The sequence below is a fragment of the Bactrocera neohumeralis genome, chromosome 6 (genome assembly GCF_024586455.1).
Source record: "Bactrocera neohumeralis isolate Rockhampton chromosome 6, APGP_CSIRO_Bneo_wtdbg2-racon-allhic-juicebox.fasta_v2, whole genome shotgun sequence".
Lineage (NCBI taxonomy): Eukaryota > Metazoa > Arthropoda > Insecta > Diptera > Tephritidae > Bactrocera > Bactrocera neohumeralis.
In genome coordinates, this window is record NC_065923.1 from 3,392,028 (window position 1) to 3,414,985 (window position 22,958).

General features: G+C 33.7%; 3 protein-coding genes across 19 annotated transcripts in view; 1 reads left to right on the forward strand and 2 right to left on the reverse strand.

Moving 5' to 3' along the window:
• The window catches only part of LOC126762213 (tyrosine-protein kinase Abl), a 78,115-nt gene extending 66,228 nt beyond the window's left edge, over positions 1 to 11,887 (reverse strand). For 3 of the 13 annotated variants that reach the window (XM_050478798.1, XM_050478799.1, XM_050478797.1), the window contains exon 1: positions 10,427 to 11,887. In XM_050478798.1, coding sequence (XP_050334755.1) covers positions 10,427 to 10,751 — 325 coding nt within the window. In that variant the 5' untranslated portion in view covers positions 10,752 to 11,887. The remainder of the gene's footprint in view (positions 1 to 10,426) is intronic. The other 10 variants (XM_050478796.1, XM_050478795.1, XM_050478793.1 and 7 more) reach the window with 10 other exon arrangements.
• A 414-nt stretch (positions 11,888 to 12,301) lies between these two features.
• LOC126762225 (endothelial differentiation-related factor 1 homolog) lies at positions 12,302 to 15,491 on the forward strand. Of its 4 annotated transcripts, none has more exons than XM_050478815.1 (5): positions 12,302 to 12,443; positions 12,627 to 12,762; positions 13,561 to 13,721; positions 13,786 to 13,927; positions 14,283 to 15,491. In XM_050478815.1, exons 2-5 carry the CDS (start codon positions 12,639 to 12,641, stop codon positions 14,294 to 14,296), a joined length of 441 nt encoding a protein of 146 aa, XP_050334772.1. In that variant the 5' UTR covers positions 12,302 to 12,443; positions 12,627 to 12,638; the 3' UTR covers positions 14,297 to 15,491. The 4 variants fall into 4 exon arrangements, with proteins under 4 accessions (XP_050334772.1, XP_050334771.1, XP_050334774.1 ...); XM_050478814.1 differs by having other exon boundaries at positions 12,303 to 12,443; positions 12,522 to 12,762; XM_050478817.1 differs by having other exon boundaries at positions 12,303 to 12,443; positions 12,522 to 12,762; positions 14,286 to 15,491.
• Positions 15,492 to 16,209: 718 nt separating this feature from the next.
• Positions 16,210 to 22,958, reverse strand: part of LOC126762219 (elongation of very long chain fatty acids protein 6) — a 43,215-nt gene continuing 36,466 nt past the window's right edge. For both annotated transcript variants that reach the window (XM_050478805.1, XM_050478806.1), the window contains exons 3-4: positions 21,506 to 21,643; positions 16,210 to 19,974 (exon numbers count right to left, since the gene is read on the reverse strand). In XM_050478805.1, coding sequence (XP_050334762.1) covers positions 19,314 to 19,974; positions 21,506 to 21,643 — 799 coding nt within the window. In that variant the 3' untranslated portion in view covers positions 16,210 to 19,313. The remainder of the gene's footprint in view (positions 19,975 to 21,505; positions 21,644 to 22,958) is intronic.

A 22,958-nucleotide genomic window follows, 5' to 3' on the forward strand; every position in this document is an offset into this window, starting at 1 on the left:
AGCCCAGCATGTGTAGGATATATGTATGTATGTACATACCTATATAAAAACGTACACATGCATATAATAATAATATGGTATATGAATCCACACGATAATGTTCACGTGTGAGCAACGCCTGGAGCAGCAGCGACAGCGTAGTGTCCTTACGCCTCGCCCACTAACTCGGCATTCACACCTAAATAGCTTGTGGGTGATTCACCGTTACACGACCGAGTTCGGGCATTCTTACCACCATACTGGTGCCGGTTTGTGTGCCGCGCGTGTCTCTGGCATGATACTCTTCGCACTGCGATGCTAAAGTCAAGTTCTGCTCGCTGGCGCTGAAGTGTGGTGAAGTGTCTACTTAGACAAATGTGCTGACTCTGCCCCTGTCCCTGGCCCTGACTCTGATTCTGGATGTCGGAGTGTTGAAGTGTTGAAGTCGTTGCAAAAGCGCCAATACCGACTGAAGGATGTTGAATAAAGGAACGACTCCTGTGAGTGAGTGTGTGTCAGGTGTTATTGATGCCACGCTCGCTGGAGGCTTGCCTTCATGGTTACTTAGTTTGGTTATTTCCGTTGACTTGCAAATATTTTCTGCGCGAAATTGCTGACAACGTGTGTTTGCTGCAATTTCTGACGTTTTATTGATAATGGAATTTGTGCGATTATTTAACAACAACAACGTCTATACACATACACATTCAACTCGTTAGCTCGAATTCCCGATTTATATAATATTATGATTGCACAAGTTGGTTTTAATAAGTGCTCTGTTTGTGGTTTCAGTTGTCATTATTGCATAACAACTATTGAAAGTACCGTAAGTAAGCAATGCAATACACAGACGTAAGGTTTCAGCTGGAATATTGAATATCATGCAAAATCAAAGCGTGATGCTGATTCGGTTGATCAATAGGTGTATGCAATTCATCAATCATGCTTCAAATGTTCGTCTATATGTTAGATAAGTGAGAGGCTGATTGCTGTGGCTATTCGAAGGGAAGGCGGTTACGCCTCGTTTAATGCTTTCACGGCAGCTGTATTTGTTACGAATCGCTTGCGGAGTATCAGGTGCTTACTTACATATACATACATATGTACATATGGATTAGTAAATGCGTGTAGAAATTATGATTTTGATTTTCGCTTATAAAAGCAGGTTCCATAAAATGGGGAAAAGCGGGAGCAGCTTACGTTCAACTAACGGTTGATTTGATGTGTTGAATTTATAAACTAAAATCACCTATCTCAACCGACGAATATTTGCATAAGCATTAATTAATGAATATTTCGTTGTATAAGTATTTAACATATCTCGAATCTAGCGTCATCTAGATGTAATAACCAGAGATTATATTGGTGTAAAAATTTTACTCGGGCGTTGGGTTATACAGACCAAAAAGTTAATATATACAATCTGAACAAATGTGGCTTGAACTGGTCCATTTAACTACTAGAACGAATTTACTATTATTAATATTAATTATTTTTCTAATGGAATCACGGCTATGGAATTGTTAAAAATGTTGCAGAAGTCTCTTGAGGAGTCTACCTTATCACGAGCACTAGTATTTGAAAGGCCCAAAGCATTCAGTGAAGGTCGTGAAGTTATCGAAAACTTCCCTTTTCGGGTCGCCCATCCACCACTGTTACAGACGTGCCTGAAATCTATCGTATTGGCACCAGAAAGATACATGTTTTTTTTTCAAAAACGTCGTTGAGTTGAGGTCACAAAAGCGACCAAACGAAACGTTGGTTTTTGAAATATGGGCGTCGAAACTGTCCAGCAAACTAGCGAATGACACTTCACAAATGAGCTAAAACCGAACAAGACACATCAAAGTCGGTCAAAAAACAAGGTGTAGTTCATCGTTCCCTCTGATAACCGTGATGTGGTCTGCCATGAATTCGTTCAATAGGGTCAAATGGTCAATAAGGAAGATTACTTGGCCGTTTTGAGCCGCTTGCGTGAAACAGTTCCGTCGTAAATGACCGGATTTGTAGGCTGAAAACTACATGGGTTTTTCTCGAGTATTATGCACCGTCTCATTCTAGAGAGAGTGTCTCCGACTTTTTGGCCAAACACGAAACGAGAGTCATCGCTGATTTCGCAATATTTGGTTCTTTTGTGTTTCGAAACTGAAAAATCCGCTTCGAAAAACACACCATGAATTGTTGAAGGCATTAAAAGTCAGTCGCTGAAGGCACTGAAGGCCATGCCAGCGGAGTCTATAATAAGTGTATAGAAAATTGGATTAAATGTTGGCATTGTTGTATTGGAATCGTTTTTGCAATAATAAAGAATTGTTTTAAAATGTGTGAAACTTTGTTGCCTTGGTTTCCATCTTGAACTTCACATTTGAGTGAAAATTAAGCTTTTCTTAAGCTTTTGGTCGAGTTCAAAGTTTATGGGTCGAATTACAGTGACCTCAAAAATTCTCATTTGCAAATGATGCTTAGAAAATAACATATGTGGCGTCACTGGTATCAAATGTCAATAACATTGACAATAATATAGTTAAGATTAGTACTCTATGATTAGTATCGAGATAATATTTTCTATAAGACGCGATCTCTCGGTCAGACCGAATTCTTGTCAACTTATGTGGTACATTATCTATAAAGTTTGCATGTCAATTATGTTAAGTACCTTTTACGTTAAAAGATCATATATGACTCTGTTAAATTGGCTTTAGCTTTCTAAAATAGCGATTAAATATTTGTTGTTGTATAGTATAGCCCATATATGTATATTTTGAATTTATTTTAATGATGTTCAAACACCACAAATGCTTAAGCACAGCGAAGCTAATGCAGGCAGTTACTGTAATTCGCCATTCTCGAGACACTTGTTTACGTGATTTTTCCCATTACAAAACCACATATGCCCATAGGCATTATAGGCAAAGCGGTCGGCATACAGTGGTACGGACAGACCAAAAGATCACACCAGATCAAAAGCAGCGCACAAAAGAGTTGGGCGAACAAACAACGGACTAACAGACAGACAAACGGTAAGTGTATGCGTAAAGTTGCGCTTATTTGCACGCATTGCCAAATGTATCTAATTACATTTGTTGCAAGTGTGCTTTGGTCACCGCACAACTAAATAGGTACGCCTATGAATACATGTACATATGTATGTATGTATGTATGTATGTGTGTATATGCATAGGTAAAACCACTGCTAAACACGGGACAAGCTGACAGCGCGAGCAAAAACATTGTGACCACATCACATCACATACACATAAGGTAGTATGTACATGTGTATATATTGTACTATGTGACAAAGTATGTAAGTTTTCAAGTACTCAACGGACTGCGGCAATGGTGGTACCAAAGAGCACTAATAAAATAAGCAAATTGCAAATCACAATTGCATGTGCTATCGACATTTATACGCAGACAAGAGTATATTCATAGGCATGTCCATCAAGCACTTATGTAACGCTATGTTTGTCTATTTGCTCAGCAACATTACTTTGCAATTTTTTTAGTGATCCCCAGTAGCTTTGTTTAAGTACAAGCATACATACATACACGCCCTTTTGGACACACAAATCATCCCACCAACTATTAATGCATTCATTCATTCATTAGGTCGGTGGAAGTACCGTGGGCACTCCATATGTACATACATATGTATGTATATGTTAATACATATGAATGTATGTATATGAGTAAGGCGGTTAAGCCGCTTGCTTCGCTTTTGCTCATCTAATTCTGCATTTCTGTTTACTATTTGCACAGCATTGCATATTGAAGTTGTAAAATCGCGCAAACACAAAAAGTCAGCAGCAGACAATCGCCATCAGCCCACTAAGCAATGAGTAAACAAACTATCCAATCGTCCACTTGACTACTAACAAACATGCAAACGTATATCTTCATCCAGCTTACTGTCTGCCTTGACTGACAGTCAACTAATCTACACTTCCATCGGATGGGTGTTGTTGCAAATGCGAGTGTGAAATGCAGCGATGGATGGATGGCCAGAGGCTTACCGTATAGGAAATTTTGCACGTACATATTTTGCTCCAATGGATAAAGTGAGGTTTTATGTTCCAAAACGGCATGTGCAGTCAACAACCTAGTTTCAGTTCAGCTTTAATAAGGAAGTATTGACGATTAATGTTTGAAATTTAATGTTCGTTAATATTCGATGAGTCATTTTGAAAAAAAAATCTCGATCCCGAGAAGGACCAGCGGAAAACAGTATCTGGCAGCGAGAAAGGGTTTCTGCTTAAAATTAATTCACATCCAAAAATAAAAAAAAAAAACTCATTATTACTATAGATGTAAATAAGTAATGATCCAGACGCTAATTCCGATTTTTAACAAAATATCAGTGTTTCAAAAAGATAATATATTTTTTTCCTTAAATTAATATCAGAAATCTTATTCCTTCGATCATTATCGACTTCGGTTACCTGGCAAATATATCTGATAAGGCCGTTTCAAAATTTCAAGTCGATGGGTTCAGCTGTTTCGGCAAAATATTCCTGACTGACTTAGAAAACAGCATTTCGAGAAAAACGCGTTTGGGAGCCGATTACACAAAGTTAACAATTTATTACAAATGCGCATTTTTCTACGAAACTATTTGCGGAATAAACTTCAACATTCACATTCGATACAAAAATCGATTATTAGATATTCACATGAAGATAACAACTTAAGTACACAGATATCTATCCACCATAAGAGATTTACATTCAAATTTTCACGAAACAGCAATCCAAGTAATTGGAATTACAACTGATTGTGTATAAATCACAATCACTGAAAGTTCAGCTTTTGCGTTTGTTAATAGTTTTCATTTTCCTATAGGGTCTGAACTTGCTGTCACATACTCTTGGCACACGAGTAGATGTATAGTAGATACAGTTTTGCATAAAAAAACACATTAACTATCATTGCATTGAATCAAAAAAAATTACCGGAAAATTGCCGTTATTGCATGCCAGTGACAACTACAAGCTCACATATAGTATGTATGTACACGTCTATATATAGAGGTTTATACATAGATATATGGATGAATGTAATAGGTGACCTCGCAAAGCTTAGACAAACCTCGACACAATTGAAATTTTGAAAATAATGCAAAAACACGAATCGAAAATTTCAACGCATGTGAACAGTTTTAGGGCGCACTCTAAAAGCAGTTATTAAAATTAAAACTTAAGCAGAGTTACACAAAAGAGTAATTACTGTAATTTTACTAGGTAAGTGACCTCAATTATATGTTACTAAGCTGTTTTATATAAAAGTACTATATATAGTAAAAAGTTTAAAAGAGATTGAGTAATAGTGTTGGACATACTAGGAAAACTAATTTGAAAAAAACTTTAAATTTTAATTTTTTTTTTGAAAATTTTTTGACAAATTGTATTTTAAATTTCAACTTATTTTTAGTTTTACCCACAGTGTACATTTTTCCTGTGTGTGTTTTGGCAAAGGTCAAAAAAAAAATTCATAATCAATTTCATACAAATATTAGAATTTTCTCTTTACTTTTTCGCTTAAATTTTTGAAAATTTATTATTTTTAATAAGAGAACAGATGAAAGAATCTCACCACAAACTAACACATTCATACATACTTCTCCACATACATATGTATGTGTACAGAAAAAATAGAAAAAAGTGTTAACAAATATTTAATATAATAAAACGACAGTTTTACACGTCGAAACAAATAATAAATAGCAAAAATTAATATATTTTTTCTATTTCGGGGCTATTAATTAAGCACAAGAAATTCACATAATTAGAAATTCAAATGACAAGCCCCCTTCTGTTCGCTTTGGTGATAACACGTAATAATGACTAGCGGGAGAGGGGCGCATAACACGACGGTCTGTGCCAAAACATATAGACCAGGCGGCCGGCAGTCATCAAAAGGTGATTATTGTAATTTTTAATTGTTACGCGGAAAACATGAATCAGCATTGATGACGACACGAACGACAGGAAAGAGGAAATGCAAACACAACACAATAAAATGGAATAGCCAAGCACAAACTGACGACTATTAGACTTTACATATCTACTTCAGAAATTAGTATTGTATTTAGTAGTATTGACAAATGTATGTATGTATAAGAACATATGTTTACAAATGTCAAATTTATGTAGGCATATGTATCACTATGTACATGTGTATGTACTTATGTATGTATATATGTGAGGAAAAATCAATGAGTGTGATATTAGAGAAAAATTACTTAATAAATATGCAAATTTGAAAGTATGCGAAAAGCAAAAACAATAGATAAGATCGAGCTTTGGAAACAACCACAATATCTTTGATTTAGCCACACTTTCTGATTTTGCCAAAGTTACGATAATGCAGCAGTAATAATGTATGTACATATGTATGTATGTATGTACATATATTATATGTACTTTAGCTTTATAGATGCAAAATAATAGCAAAAATAGAAGCCGCAAAAATGTGTGATATAAAAACATACTTAGATTATATTTTTTTATTCACATAAACCCTGCAAGAAAAATTTGGAAAAATAATAAATACTGAAATACTCTTTTCTTAAAAAAAATCAAGAAACCACGGTTAACAACAATTATTTTCAAATAGATAGAGGTTAAGAAAATTAAAAAAAAAATATTTCATATAATTATTTTTCAATTACATCTTGTATATATTTCATTTCCCTTTTGAAGAGAGTTTGCTTTCTTAATATAATTAATGTGAAGAAATTAAAATCATTCCTTAGGGCAGTTCGTAAAAACCAGTGTACCATTTCATCAAATTTGACGCGGATGGGCAAAAAACTTTACGACGACGTTAAATTTTTTTCTATGGTCAAAATCGCGAAATAAAAAGTAAAAAATATATAAAAATATAAACAAAAAGTTGTCAAACACACACTTATTGACATATGGAGACCAAACTTTACACAAACAAAAAGAAAGAACGTAGCAGTCTAGGAAAGATTTTTATGGCTTCCGGGTCGAATTTGTTCAAATAGTATATTGATATTTTTATTAATATTGTTATAAATTCGCACTGGGTACTTATTTGGTATTTAACTTGATTGAAACAAGTGTATATGTAAGTGAAATCAGGCTCCAAGGCGATAAGCCATGTGCTAACCAGTACCTTAAAAAAATAAACGAAAAGCGTAATATTCATACATGAACTGCATATGTAAGTAAATAGATATATGTTTGTTTATTGTGCGCTTACATTAGGGTGTCTCTATTATTTATGTTCATATCTTTTTACATAATGAGAAAAGTGAAATGATTTATGGGTTTATATTCATCACAACAATTAAAGAACAAAAACAAAAACATGTAAGTAGAATATTTATTTGAATAAAAAAATAAAATAAATTAATTTTACTGTTTCAAATTATATTCAATTAAGTAAATTAAACAATATTCAGCATTGAAGAGAAAAAGTAATAAATAATAGAATGTAGAAAGTTTGATTACATAGTAAAATAAAACTGAATTACATATACATACATATAAAAAAACGCAAGTGAATAAAATATACAATTTTCGCCGGTCTGTGCAAGTACAATACACACGAGTATAGCACTTGATATGGAAATCACTTTCATACAAATACAATTCATGGCGTTTCCCTTGCAAAACATACTTATGCGCGAATAAATCGAAACAAATTGTGCTCAAGGTCCACAGCGACACTTCAACCAAGTAATTGTCACGCAAATGCGGCACACAACAGATATGAGTGTGAAAGATATGCTATAAAAAAGAGGCAAGCCTCGAGGCCTTCATATAAAAAAGTGGAAATGGGAATTAAAATAATGAAGGCAGATGAAGCCACTTAACAAGTAAGAGGCACACAGATATGCGCATACATACATATGTATGTATGTATGTAAGTATGAACTTGTATGTAGAAGAAATTTTCAACTTTGATTCAAATTCTACTGAGTTTCAAATAATATGTGCGCAAGGAACAATAGGCGCATATCACATGGGTACACTTATACAACTTTTCAATTGCCATATGCTTTTCTATTTAAGCAGTGAATTATTAAATAAAATTCATGAGAAACGCTGAACTTTTTCAATTGCGGTAGGACGTTGCTCTTAGTTGGTTTGCTCGTTATTCTTAATAAAATAAATCCGGTTACTGATTTTCAAATACCATGATAATGTATTTATTACACTAATCGAATGAAATATAAATATGTTTGATGGCAGCTCCATTAGTTGCAATTACATATATTTTTGAACTTTGTCAGGAATTCAAGCTCACTGAGCGTTGAAGGGTCTTCACAGCGCTTTAGTGGCCTCATTTGAAAGCAATTTGTGCACGCTTGATGTGTTTTCAAAATTATATGGGTAACGTATGCACCAAATATGGTTCGACTCGATGCGATTGAATGCATTTAGTTGTAACCCTATGACGGAACGCTAAAGCACAGCTATGTCGTGGTCTCGTGCAGCCGTTGGCGATAAACGCCGGATGAAGCAATAAAAGGTCATTTTCGGGAAACGTGTCAATGGAATAAAATGCGTAAATGCGTAAAATGCCTTCCGGAGCTTGACTAATATCACCGCCGGCAGAGACACAAACAAAAATATAAAAGTGATGACTATACTCTAGGCACCTTTATAAATGTACATACAAACATCCACATACATACATAGTTATTTATTTGGTAAATATACAGGAAATTTTACAGATACACCATCCCCTGGGTATTTGTTTGAAAAATTCAGCTTATGGTACATTTATTGAAAATACTGTCGGCTTTATATACACGTACAAAAATATGTGTATTAGTAGGTACTCATTTATTTTCTTCGTTGCCATTTGCTTTCTTTCCCTCATCAATATAAAATGTGGCGACGTGTTTTGTTTGGAAATTTAAATGTAATTTTGTAAATACTAAAAGCAACAGTAAGCAAAGAGTACAATCAACTTATTAGAAAATATTTCAGAATCAGAAAGAGTTTGCATTGGTTTTCAGATTTCAAAGAGTACGGAACAACCCAACCCACATGATGAAGGGCAACAACAAAGGCGTATGAAGTGCAAAGAGCATATGCAGCAAAGAATGCGACCACAAGAGGGCGAGCGTGAAGTTGGAATATGTGGATGCAAAAATAATTTTAAATGTTCATTTATGTATGTACATATGTATGTATGTATGTATGTATATTTAGGTATGTACATAAGATTTTTAAATAAATAACCACATGTTTATTTGTATAATATTTTTATATATCATACATACTAACATACACATACATATGTATGTATGTATATGTTCATATGTAAGTTCATATATAAATTCAACAGTGTTAACGCAATCCCGTCGTCCCTCGATTGACAATTGCTGAGTGGTTGCACATTTGCCACCAAAGCAGGCTTCTTGTTTGAAGTTAATAATAAATTATACAATTAAACGGGTTACTGACGACTACAACTCCAAAATCAATGGAAGAAAAATCAGATGACAGCGACTAATTAAGATTTATATAAGCAGATATGTATGTATGTGTGTATATTTACGAATGAATAAAGCCGAAAAAATATTAATATTATTGTTTATTTCATATACCCTCAACAGGGTGTTTTTAGTTTGCCACGAAGTTTGCAACGCCCAGAATCGTCGGAGACCCACCAAGGTATTTTAATTTATTTGACATATACATATGTATATCAGATTAGATTTTTCCGATCGGATAACTATGGCATGCCAAACAAACTGACATCGAAATCACGCTCTTGTATAGAAACTCTTTTATTTGTGAAGGGTAGTCTAGCTACGGTGCAACAGATCTAACATTGTTTTGTATTCTTTTAAGTTACTTATGTATGTTAACTGTTTATTTTAATAATGGGGTATAATTTTTATTAAAATTATCTGAAAATATATTTACACAGCAATTTATGCACAAACATACATATATTATGAAAATTGTTTGAGACATTAACATCATGTAATCTTTTGAAAAGCCCCCACTCGTGTTATAAATGTACATATGTATGAATAGTATGTAGTACTATGTGCATACGTACTTATAGAAACCTTCAATGGCAGCCAGCTAACCCGGCAAGGGGCATTCAAACAATGGTGGTGCGATTACGGCCGGCAAACATACTTAACAGCTGCTGGCAAAAAATCCACCCTATTTCATAATAAAACCTAGACACAATATGCCACCCGCATAAAAGCTGTGGAAAAAATGCAGCATTTAGTTGTCTATATAAAGAGGAGCGAAAGTCGCAAATATAAAATAGAAAGTAACATGAACGCAGTAGACAATAAGAATTATAATAAAAATGTAGCTAAATGCGTTTGTTTGTACATTTATAGCTTACAAGTACAATGCACCTACATCCCTTTATGTAAATAGTACCTCAAGTATTTATTTTACTTGCATATACGTATTAAAGCCAGACCGGCACGGAAACTCACCATTATGTTCTGTGAAAATGTTCATTCCGATGGCATTGCAACGGCTGTGATTGTCCTTAGATGTATGTCCAATGCTACTACCCGAAGCGGTAGTCGAACGATGTGAACTCCCACCCACAGATGCTGGTGTAGCTGATGATTTGATGCGGGAGCCGCGCAAGGTGGAACCAGCAGCTAGTGCATTTACACTGCCAACACTAATGCCATGAGACGACGACAAGCCGACTGGGCTGCCACTACTTGGCACACCAATACAACTGGCCGTGCCGCCATGGCCACCGCCGCTGGAATGTGAACCGCGCTCTTTACCCTGCTGTGCGCCCATATTGCCAGCTTAGTAACTATATCGAGAAAAAGTATACGCTTTAAGCTTCACTTCGATCTTTAGCAATCAAACACTTCAGTTCAGCTTCAGACGAATGACAAACCGTAGCTCAGGGTTTTGGCTAATTCGGTGGGCGTGTGCACGAGACCCAATAATATTAGCTTCCGAAACCGAAATTCGTGGCGATTCCGGCGAACTGGGCACAAACCACAGACGGAAGTGCGGCGTTTTTATAATTTCCTCTACACGTATATAACTTCCGGCATTTATATAATACGATTGTATATTTCTACTTTTATCTTACATACATTTTTGGTTTTATGTTATGTATACAAATTGCCCTTTAATATAAGGATTTCATACATATTTTGATTATGCACTCACTTTCCACTACTCTACGCTTTTTTCAACTCGCCTTTTCTACGTTACTTCGCACTTTGTAGTAGACATAAAATGCCTATAAAAGGGAAGTTGCAATTATTTTTCTTCTCTACTTTGCGCAACTCCCCATTTATCGGCGCTAATATTTGTTTTATAACCTTTTTTAAGAGATAAACAATTCTGATTAGAAAAATTAACATCGATTTTTATGGGTATATTTATATTTTGCACCAACTCTTTAAATTATATACTAAAAATACTGTATCGTTATCGGCGGCTACGCGTATAAGAAAAACACGCCCTACCTGTATGCAAGTGCAACTTGTCTGCACCCAACCTCTTTTTAACACAAGTTTTATTGCTATGTACCAAAATATTGACTTTGGATTATAGAGAGATTTCTAAGACTTTAGAACTTAAGGGTATTTTTCACGATAATTTTCATGTAATATAAATTTCACTTCACTGTAGGTTTCATGTCTTTTACGTTTGTAAAGGCCTACAAACTTATCTGTGTACAAAACTTCTTATATTGCAAACATTTTTCGAATGTTATACACTTGCACTTCAATCTATGTGCGAATGCACTGCATGGGAACCGTCCCGCACAAGCCGAGAAAAACGTGCTATAATTAGCAAAAAAAATTTGCTTTCAAAGTTACTCACTTTTTTCAATTTCAATAGAATTTATAATTGAGGTTTCACAAAAATCTAATATGCAGCGATTATGAAAATCGTCTGCATCAACTCGTCGTTCTTCGTCGTTTGAGACAATTTTCCAATTTCACTTTGTCCAAATGTTTCACAGTGCATTCAAAGATACATCACAAATGTTATATGCTTATCTCGCTCTTTCAAAAGAATGTCAGCGAAACAAACCGCAAAAACACACGGTTGAACTTGGAAAGATTTAGTAAAGCAGATATTTGAAATTTTTGTGCAAAAAAATCTACAAACAATCAACAAATTTGAAAGTCGTACCAGAAAGTAACAGATAATTTAAGATTTAAATAATTATTTTCAATAAAACAAATTCTGTCTTTCTCGAATGTTATATACTATTATACAAATACTGCAACAATAATTCGATTCGGTTACTTTTCGATCATATGTCACTGGACCGCATGCACATATTGGTACATTGACCTGGCAATATCGAAACGAAAAATCACACGAAACAAACTGTCAAACGAAAACGTAGCTGAAGTTCGTCACATATAATTCGGATTTTTCTGGAATCGAAAAATACTTTGCTAATAGAGAGTTTTGAAACAAATCTATATAAACAATTTGTTATTTCCTATTAAAAGTGTAAGTAGCATAAAGCTGACTAAATTTTCTACATACTAACTTTTCATACTGCTTCTCTCAATCAACATATGTATGTAGAACGTTCGGAAAGAATAAATTCAAGTAGATATTTCGGCACATATCTCAATTTAAAGAAGCTTTAAGTTTGAGGAAAACAATCGATTTTGCTTAACGTTGTAATAGAAACAAAAGAAGATGTCTGATTGGGACACAGTTACTGTTCTGCGCAAGAAGGCGCCCAAAGGCAGTGCGGCTAAATCGGAAACAGTGGTTAATCATGCCAGACGACAAGGAGTACCCGTGGAAACAACACAAAAATGTGAGTTAATTGGTTATAAAGACACGTCTTCAGTGAGTCCGTGGCACAGTTTTCTAATTAAATATTTACATAAACCGATTTGTGCGAAAAGCACAAGTTTTACGCAATTGTATAGATGAGATGTCGAATATATGTATATTTAGAGGTACTTATATCTGAATATGTAAGCCAAAACATGTGTATGTGTTTCTATGTACATACATATGTTCATTGCAGTTGCCGAGTAGTTTCCCGGCGCTAAATGTTATTGTTTTGATCTATCTTGCGTAGCATGCTTCCAATTTCACAATACTTGCACTTCAACTTCGTGATTTTCATCATCGTATGCAATTGCAAGTTAAAATGTCATAAGATACTGCTAAAGCAGTGCTCTCGCCTGCCGCACTTTATCGCATTTATGTATATTTCGTGTGTGGTAGACAAATCATACTGTCAAATGTAATAGTGGGCATGATATTTATATCATGTTTATTTTTATTCACGCTATTTTTGCCACCAAATTTTTATTATTATGAATTATATTATGTGCAAGAAAGTTATTTATTTAATTTTTATTTTATGAAATCGAATCTCAAAAAATATTTCAATAAAAAGTGCTTGTGTTGAGCGTTGCAGAAATAATGCAAAAAACTGTCATTTCACCTAACGGGGCGATTATAGTTTTGAGAAATGCTTCCGATATGAAAGTCATTACCTTGGATATAAACCTTTTCTGGTTATGATTAGCTAATTATCTGGTCAATTGAAATAGAAATATCTATTTGTTACAATCATTTCATGTTACCTTCTTTATATTAGATGGTGCGGGCACCAACAAGCAACATATAACCACAAAAAACACTGCCAAACTGGATCGAGAGACTGAGGAGTTAAAACATGACAAAATTCCATTAGACGTTGGCAAATTAATAATGCAGGGTCGTCAGTCGAAAGGTCTTAGTCAGAAGGATTTGGCAACTGTGAGTACAAGTAATTTCATTATGGCCTTTAGTAATTTTAACAAAAACATTTTCCTTCATATAGAAAATTTGTGAAAAACAACAGGTCGTCACGGATTACGAAGCGGGCCGCGGCATTCCTAATAACTTAATTTTGGGCAAGATTGAACGTGTGATTGGCATAAAATTACGTGGAAAAGATCGCGGCCAACCGCTGCAGCCTCCCGGTAAGAAATGAGTTGACAATGCGGCTGCAAGTGGCAACGCTAGTAGTAACAAACCAAAAAACAACATCCATTAAACGCATATCGCAACAGCAACCATTGTAAACGCTAATGTAAATGCAAATATGAATGCCACTAACGTTCATGCCATAAACAACTGAAACGCTTACGACACCAGCGGCAAACGCAAGTAAAATTATCGGGAGGCTGAGAAGTTTTTTCTTCCTAACGGAAGCAACACTCGTGTCAAGGAGCAGTTTTTCAATCTCATATAATCATACACATACATAAAAACACATGTTTATTTTTCATTTAATTTTTTATTTTCAAAATCGAATCTAATATATTCTGCTTTCAGCAGCATCATCATGAGCAGCCCTTTAACACCAATACAAACCAGAGTAGAGCAGAATAAATAACAAAATGGAAACTGTAAACATAAAATGTTCATACAATTTATATGCAACTACACATAAATTTTGAGCTAACTCCACTACATATTAAAAAGCCCAAATTTTTAGCAAAATACTAAGATTATGAAATGATAATGAATATTTATAAAAACAAAAAAAAAACAATATAAAGATTTTTACATAAAACTTCAATCATGCTCAAAACTTAAATGTAGTTTATAAACTATGCTGGATATTACAACTCATCTTTATACATACATACATCCGTCGTTAATTATAATATTTCTTACTATTACGAAGTAATGAAATTTAAAGCTGACCTTGAGTGATGTTATCAAAGATTTTTATTAATAAAACGTTATTTAAGGTCTTGAAGTGATTTCTACGAAATTCGGAAAATATGGACGTGTTAAGATTTGTATCCAACACACAGTGCAACCGACACAATTTTGAAATTTCCTTTCGGTTTAGGTGTCCACATAATATGCTACCATACTTTTATACACTCTTAGGTACTCACTGCCGCCACAAGCCGTTTATTATTTGATTGCCAGAAACTGGATTGTGGAGAATTAACATAGAGTAATTATACTCAATGCCAAAATCCAACATTCCCAAATTGGCGAACACAATTCTGATATACTCCACTGGACTGACAAGTTTACTATTGCAGTTATGGTACACGTAGTTATATCTCGCGTGCAGAATACTAGCAACTAATCTCACTTAGCTTAGCATTTTGTAAAATTCTACTGTAATACTATGAAGTGATGTGCTTTTACATATCGTCGGTTCTAACGGTTACGTTCTTCTAAATTATAATTTTTTACATCTACTCCACTGCACTAAGGATATGTGGCTCCTAATAATAGAATCTCAAGATTTTCGCCCACTTAACATTTCAACAAATTCGTAACATGTAATAATCGGTGCACTACACAGATATAGATGACAACAATAACCAAAAATATTAAACTTAATTCTTCCTTATGTATCCAAACTATGGTCAATATAAAAATCAATTGATTAAATATATTGTATATGAATGTAGTAGTTTGTATACCCATAATAATATACATACGCAATGAGCAATAATTACATAATAGATGTTTTATGGTTTAAATCAAAGAAATAAAGTAAAATTGAATGAGAAATGTATTGTTGTTAATTGATTACTAAAAAATTCGAAAGAATTGCGTTACTGAAACTTACTTTTTTGGATTAAGAGATTGATACATACTTTTAGGCGCTTGGTTCTGGTGAAAGAATTCTTATGAGTGCCAGGCTTTTTGGGAAGCCACTGATTGAAAATCGGTAGAATTTTAATTTTTCTCCGAAATAATAGCCCTTGGCCATATAAAATCCGGGTCAATTTCGGTGAGTAGAATACATATTTTATGATGCTTAAATGAAGACAAAATTCTATTACATCTGTTTACCAGATTTGAGATTTATTTTAATTAACAATTTTGGATTTAGAAATAAGACTTTCAAGTTTTAATTCTACCCGTCACAATTTTTACCAAAATCGGAATTTAAAATTTTATTCTTAACGAATTGAACGCAAAAAAAAAAATAAAAGTCTAAAAATTTTTTTTTTTTTTAATTATACGCTTTGACTTAATTGTTTTTTTTTTCAATCCGTTATTTGGCATTAAAAACTGACAGAAAAATTTAATCCGACATTTTGAGACAAATAATTTTTTCATTTGCGCAATTACAGATCAAAAATTTTAAAATATTTGTATTAAGATTTCTGAGATTACAAAACAAAAAAATTAATTCAAAAGTTAACTAATTTATTTTTTCAAGGCATTATTTGCAACTCTGGAGTTTACTTACCGTAGGATTTTGTAAAACAAAGGTCAAATATTATTTTTGTTGTTGGTTTTTTTCTTACATAAATCCGTGTTACATTCCCATTTTTTAAATAATTTTATTTATTTATTTATGCAATGTTTACTTCATATATATTTATATTTGTTTGTTCGCTTGTAAAAATAAGAAATAAAAATATTTGCGCTTTTTCATATTTTCCTTCTTTGTCTGCTCTATAGCATTTAAACAGCTTACTAAAAAAGTAAGTATGTATGTGTGTATGTAGTGATTTCATTTAGTACGTTTCATTTTATATATTATATTCAGTTTTTGCTTATTTTTCTTTGTATGTGACTTTTATCGGTTGGTTCATTATGTATTTTTTTCTTAATTTTGTATTTTAGTTATGCTTTTAACGTAAATACATAAAAATAAAACTTAAATATTTTAGCATATATAAACATGGTTATTAAACAAATATTCTAACCCACCCACAAAAATAATAGTTTAGTTTATAATTTTATAAAAAAAATTAATAAAAGTCTGTATTACAGGTAGCCATATGTTTAGCAAAACAAATCAAAAGCTAAATTAAATATAAATATCTTCTTTAGTGACGCCTTAAGCGTTGTGTCGTTTAGAATTTGGAAAGTTTCGAAACTTTTTTTGCTTAAATTTCATTGTATTGTTTTTTAATGCTTTTGTGTGTCAATGGACGCAAGTATAAAATAATATTCTGAAATTTGATACATATAATTTTTTTTTTAATTTTGGGTGAAAATTGTTTGAAGGATAATTTAAAATATTATTTTTAATTGTTAAATTTATTAAATTTTCTAACTTAATGTATAAACTAATAGCATAGCGTTTTTGTTTTTTTATTTGTTGTTTTTGTATTCATTTGGCAACAGCTTTTTAATTTTTTTTTTTGTTTTTGCTATATTTTACAATAATTCATTGAACTGTGTGCTTGCGTTTGCCTTGTTGTTTTTTTGCATTTCTTTCTGATTAATGGTGTGCTGAACACGCTATATTTGGATTTAAATTGCAACTTAAAGAAAAAATTTTAATTTTTAAATAAAAAAATAAAATTTGCATTTTTAAATAAAAAAAATAAAATAAAATTTTTTTTTATAAAATTTAATTTTTAAGTTTTAGAAAAGTGATTTTTTATCAAGTTAAAATTTTAATTTTTAAATAATAAAATTTTAATTTTTAAATAAAAAATAATAATTTTTCAAATAAAAAATTAAATATTTATTATTTAAATGAAAAAGTAAACAATTTTAGTTTTTACATTTTTTTTAATGAAAAATAAAATTGTTTTGAAATGAAAAAAAAATATTTATTTATTTTTTAGATAAATCACCGAAACACCAAAAGAATGTGATGTAATTTGAGCTTGTAGTTCAATATTACTTATGCTTTATAACTTATAAAACTAAAAATCGAAATTTGTATTCATAAATTGTCTTCGAATGTTTTGAAAATTGCAAAGCTAAACTTTGTGCGAAATGTTTGCAGTTCAATTGTATTTTGTGTCAGAAGTTGCGACAGTCATTTGCCAAGTAAGAATTAGAAATTTGCATTTGCAGTTTGCTAATGTCTATAAAATAACAAAATTAGATATATGTATGTATGTATTAAATGAATTAATAAATATGTTTTTTATTAGTAAAATACAACTATTTAAGCGAACTCAGCGAGTATGTGTCTGTGGGAGCTTCTGAACTGCTTCTACGCTAAAATTCAAACCTCCAAGCATTGAAATAAATATGTTAAGATTCCTAAAATAAGCACAACATAACGGAAATCAACTGTTATAACAATTGTCATGCATATTACTCTGTTTATTGCATGCTTTTAGGCACGTCGCCAAATTTCAGTTTATATTTGAAGTTCAAAATAGCAGTAACGTGTTTTCAATAATTTCTCACCTGCAGCAATGCCACACAAAATTGACTTTATTTCCAGAAATGATATTTATCTTTTGATATTTTATGCGTTAGCTAACAGCTACACGGTTTTTTTGCTGCGCTTGTGAGCCAATGACAATTTGGATTGAAAACAAAATCTTAATTTTTAGTGCCTCATCGCTTGTCTTTCAACCTCAGCTTTACCTTTTAATTATTACGCCAGTTTATAACTAAAGAAAATGCACTTACAGTGAGCGAAAGAGAGAGAGAGGGAGAGAGATATGAAGAAGAGCTAATATGCATATGCACATGATCAATTTATGATTTTCAGTGTGATTTTAAAAAGTAAATAGCAAATATTTTTCTTTTCTCGCGTATCAATAAACGTCATCGATTAAACGGTTAATTGAAACTTGCAGGCGATAAATATTTTATAGGACTTTTGTGTGTTTGTTTTCATGTTTTTTTGTTGCTGCAAACAAACACATAACTACATAGTATATACTTATAAACACACGAACAGTTGTAAGTAATTGTTTTTATGCAAAACTTGCTGCTTAACATTTTGTTGTTTAAGTTGATTTTAATGTGTGCAACACATGCATGTATATAATATACAAAATACCTAATGTAACTCGAGGAAAATTGATGGGTACACATACGGCTCATCACAAATATTGGTTTAAATGAGACCAAGTGAAGTTTACAATTTCAGTTTTTCAAAAATATCTTCTTTTTTGTTTTTGTTTGTTCTCTTTTCCTTGTATACACACACATATACACGTATTACAAATAGGTTTAAAAATATTCAAAATTCATTCATTATAAATTTGTTCTTCTTCTTGTTCAGTTTAATCATTTGTTTTTGTTGTTGTTGTTGTTGTTCATTTACAATTTATTGAATACAGGCTTGTTTTGTTGAAATTTCGCTGCATCACACACCGGCACCCCTTCTTCCTGCTTGTCGCTGATTAGTTTATTTCGCTGCAACTACATATGCACGCACGTATATGCATGTATCATATGTGTGTAAGTGCGGGTTTCCAACAAAGAAAACTAAAACGTAGACACTACTGACTACTGACTTTTGACTTATCCATTGCTCTCGAATTCCAAAAATACATCATCTCAAACGCTTTCATTCACCATTCGGCACCCGCTAAAATGTCCCACCAAAAACAAGAAAAATACAACATAACCTTTGCCAACACCGCCGATGCCGTCGTTGACGCCGTCGCCGGCTTACTGCAACTTCGGTTTGTGTAGAAACGCAGCAGCACCGTTGGCGGCGCTGCCGTTCAATGCGCCATTGCTGCTGTCGGACAGTAACGACGACTTCGACGACATGTCACTGCTGGGCGGTGAGAGTTTGGCGGTGTTTTGCGCGGCCAAAGATGCTGCCATGCGGCGTGTCTTCTTGCCGGCCGGCGACAAGTATGTCTTGTAGAAGAAGCGCGCGAAGAGCACGAAGTAGCTGAAGTACATCGCAATCGATAGGTTGATGTTGGTCTGTGAGATATTGCACGATTGACGTCCGTGCGTCTTGAGGAAGCCATTGGCCCACACATTAATCGCACAGCCGACAATCATTTGCGTCAATTGCAGCGACGTGATGATCATGGCAATGAAGCGTGGTGGATTGAAACGCGCCGCCTTCAGCGCGTAGTACGAGTACATCACCGAGTGTACGCAGTAGTTCATGACGATGAACCAACGCGCCGACGAGGTGTACTCGGTGTACGAGAACCAGGAGTAGATGAGCACAGTGATGTGGTGGTACCAGTGCAGGAAAATGAGCGGCTGCTTTCGCAATACAATGAATATTGTATCGCCGAGTTCGGGCAGTTTGGAGAGCACAAACAACCAGGTCCAGAAACCGCAGACGCGATCTTGTTCGATGTAGCTGCGAATAAAATGGACAAAAATTAAATTTTTATTTGTTTTTGGTGGTTATAAAAACGTACATATAATTGTAAAAGAGATAAATGGAGAGGTAGAAAAAAATTTAAAAAAATAATGAAGTAAATTAAAACGGGCTGCACCGAAGCTATAGTACCCTTCACAGCTGTATTTCTTATAGCATAAAAGGGCCTAAAAGATTTGTTTCTTGGTTTTGGTCTGTTAGTTTGGGGTCTAAGTATTAGAAAATATTATATTTTAAGGTCTATTTGTTGAGAATAATTGCGTTAGAAAAACTTTTCCAAAAATATCTGAGTTATAGAAATCTTTTCCTTCCTTCTTCATAAAGATTACACTGTGGAAAAGCTTTTTTTTTACTTTTAAGCGCGAAAAGAACAATGAGCAATGTCAAGTGAAGAAAAAGTAAAAATCAAAAAAGCAGTCGAATTCTTAGAATTCGCTAAAACGCATGAACTTTTGTTTAAGATGGCAAAAATCATATAAGAAATACATTGACGAAGTAAGTTAAGATCAAAGCAAGTGGAAATTAGCTAATATGTACTAATTGTATGTATAATAGCTGACATAAATAAAAAGTAAATAAAACAAACAGTGCGACCGGAGCGGATGAATAACGACTGCAGTAAGCAGAAAAACATTAACTCAATGATATATGAATAAATACATATGATTGTATGTAAGTCCATATGTGAGTTCAGCACAGACAGTTCATCAAACCAAAACACGAGAGAGACCGCAAACGAACGTGCTAAAAGTGTAAAACGTTAGCACGAGATCGAGCGCGACCGGTGCCGGTCAGCGTCCGGTTGGTCGAAATGCAAAATTTAAGAACAACTTTGTCAGCTCACTTGCTAAAGAATATCATATACGTGTGTATATATGTATGTAAGTATCAGCTGTAAAAGCAGAAATCGTACGAAATCAAATACACAACAATGGAATATTAAAGCAAAATCAAAATGAAAACAAACAACGTAGCAGAAAAGCTGAAAAGCTGCAAAACCAGTTTCCAAATTGGAAATATCGCGTTTGCGCTGAGTGGCAGGCTCGGCTCGGCTCGATCGAAGCTGTAACAGTAAAACGGCGCGCGCAAATCTGCGTCATGATGAACAAACTCAAGGTCAGGCAATTGTCATGGCCAGCAAAATGTACACACCAACACCCATACATGCTTATGTATGGATGGACTTGAGCGGCAGGCCTAGAACGTCTGTTGACATTGCTTAGCCGCTTTGTGGTCAGCTTTTATTAGCTACAAATTACAGACAACCGATGCGGAATGACTGTCAAGGATGAGTTGCGAAAATTTTCCGTATTTATAATGAAAGTCGCTAAACTGGCTAGCAAGCTAAGAATTACAACAGCGGAATCATTTCAGGAATCGAACTAAGAAGAAGATTGCATGACGAGCGCCTGTGATGCCGCTTGAGCATGAGCAAAGTGAATGGGCATGTAAAATAAAAGAAGTGTGGTTTAAGAAAACAAGCTTGAAATTAATTCAAATTGGCACTTACCTAGGAACGCAAACGGAATGGAAAAGGCCATAATGACGCAGCACATGCAGAAGTTCTGGTGCCGTTCGAAAGGCGCCCATAATACTGAACATGGCGAGCATTGTATTCCAGATAATTAATGGACCGCGTAGTTGGAATCTGAAATGGACAAAAAGAAAGTACAACAACAAAAGATGATTAATAAAAATTTTAGTATAAATTATGTGTTAAAAGTGTGTGGAATGTAAATATAAAGAGAAGGGAAGAGGTACTCGTTTAATTCTATTATATTATTATAATAATAGTTTAACATAATCTCTAGTAAATGTTCTATCAGCTTAGCTAAACCACATGTTTCCCCTTTATTTATTTTTAATATATTTATACAAGTAGACATTTTAATGTTTTGTTTTTTAATTGCAACACTATATATACTAATTGGTGCCTGATAAGCATTTATTGACCAAGTCACAACGCAACTAATCTATTTTAGATTAGGAAAATACAAATTGTGATTATTACTGCTAATAACAAATGTATTTAAGCAATTATAAAGTAATTATTAGTTGCAATGTCAGAGAGGTTTAAAAACAATTATTACAGATATACAAATAAGTGAATAAATAATATAAAAAATAACATTAATAAATAATAAAATACAAACCATGAATTAAATTACAAACTCTAATTTTCAAAGTGCTATTTTTGTTCTTTAAGCATATACAGAAATTATTTAGATTTAGGAATTTCATATTTAATAATAGTACAAAAATTATTCAAGTATTTGTACAAGATGGCGCAAAAATAACCTTCCGAAGTTTTTGGCTGTAATTAAAAAAAAAATGAAAAACTTTGATTCTGCTTGTGGATTATTTTTATTTGGTCTTTTAAATTTTTTTTACATCAAGTCGAGAATCATGTAAATGGCTGCCGCCACAGTTGATTATAATTTGAGCCCTTTTTATGGCATTTTCCATCACTTTGACCAGAACTTCCGCCGATAGGTCCTCCTTCAGCAAATCGGTTGTGGCACGTACAGTGTGTGCCGTTGCACCGTCCTGTTGGAACCACATGTTTTCCAATCTCCAAAAGAACTCGATCATTGTTCTGTAGCGCTCACCACTCACAGTAACCGTTTGGCTCGCGACGTCTTCGAAGAAAAAAGGTCCGATGACTTCTCCAGCGAAAACAGCACACCATACAGTGACTTTGAGCGGATGTAATGGCTCTTCGTGGGTTACACGCGGATTTTCAGTGCCCCAGAAGCGTAAATTCTGCTTATTTACGAACCCGCTAAGATGGAAATGGGCCTCATCATTCATGACTATTTTTCATGAAAAATCATCTTCCACTTGGTGGTGATTAAGGATGGCTTGAGCGTATGTTAAACGCGATAGGCGGTCAGCAGCTTACAGCTGATGCACCGTCTGGACTTTGTACGGAAACATCTTCAAATCTTGTACCAAAATTCGCT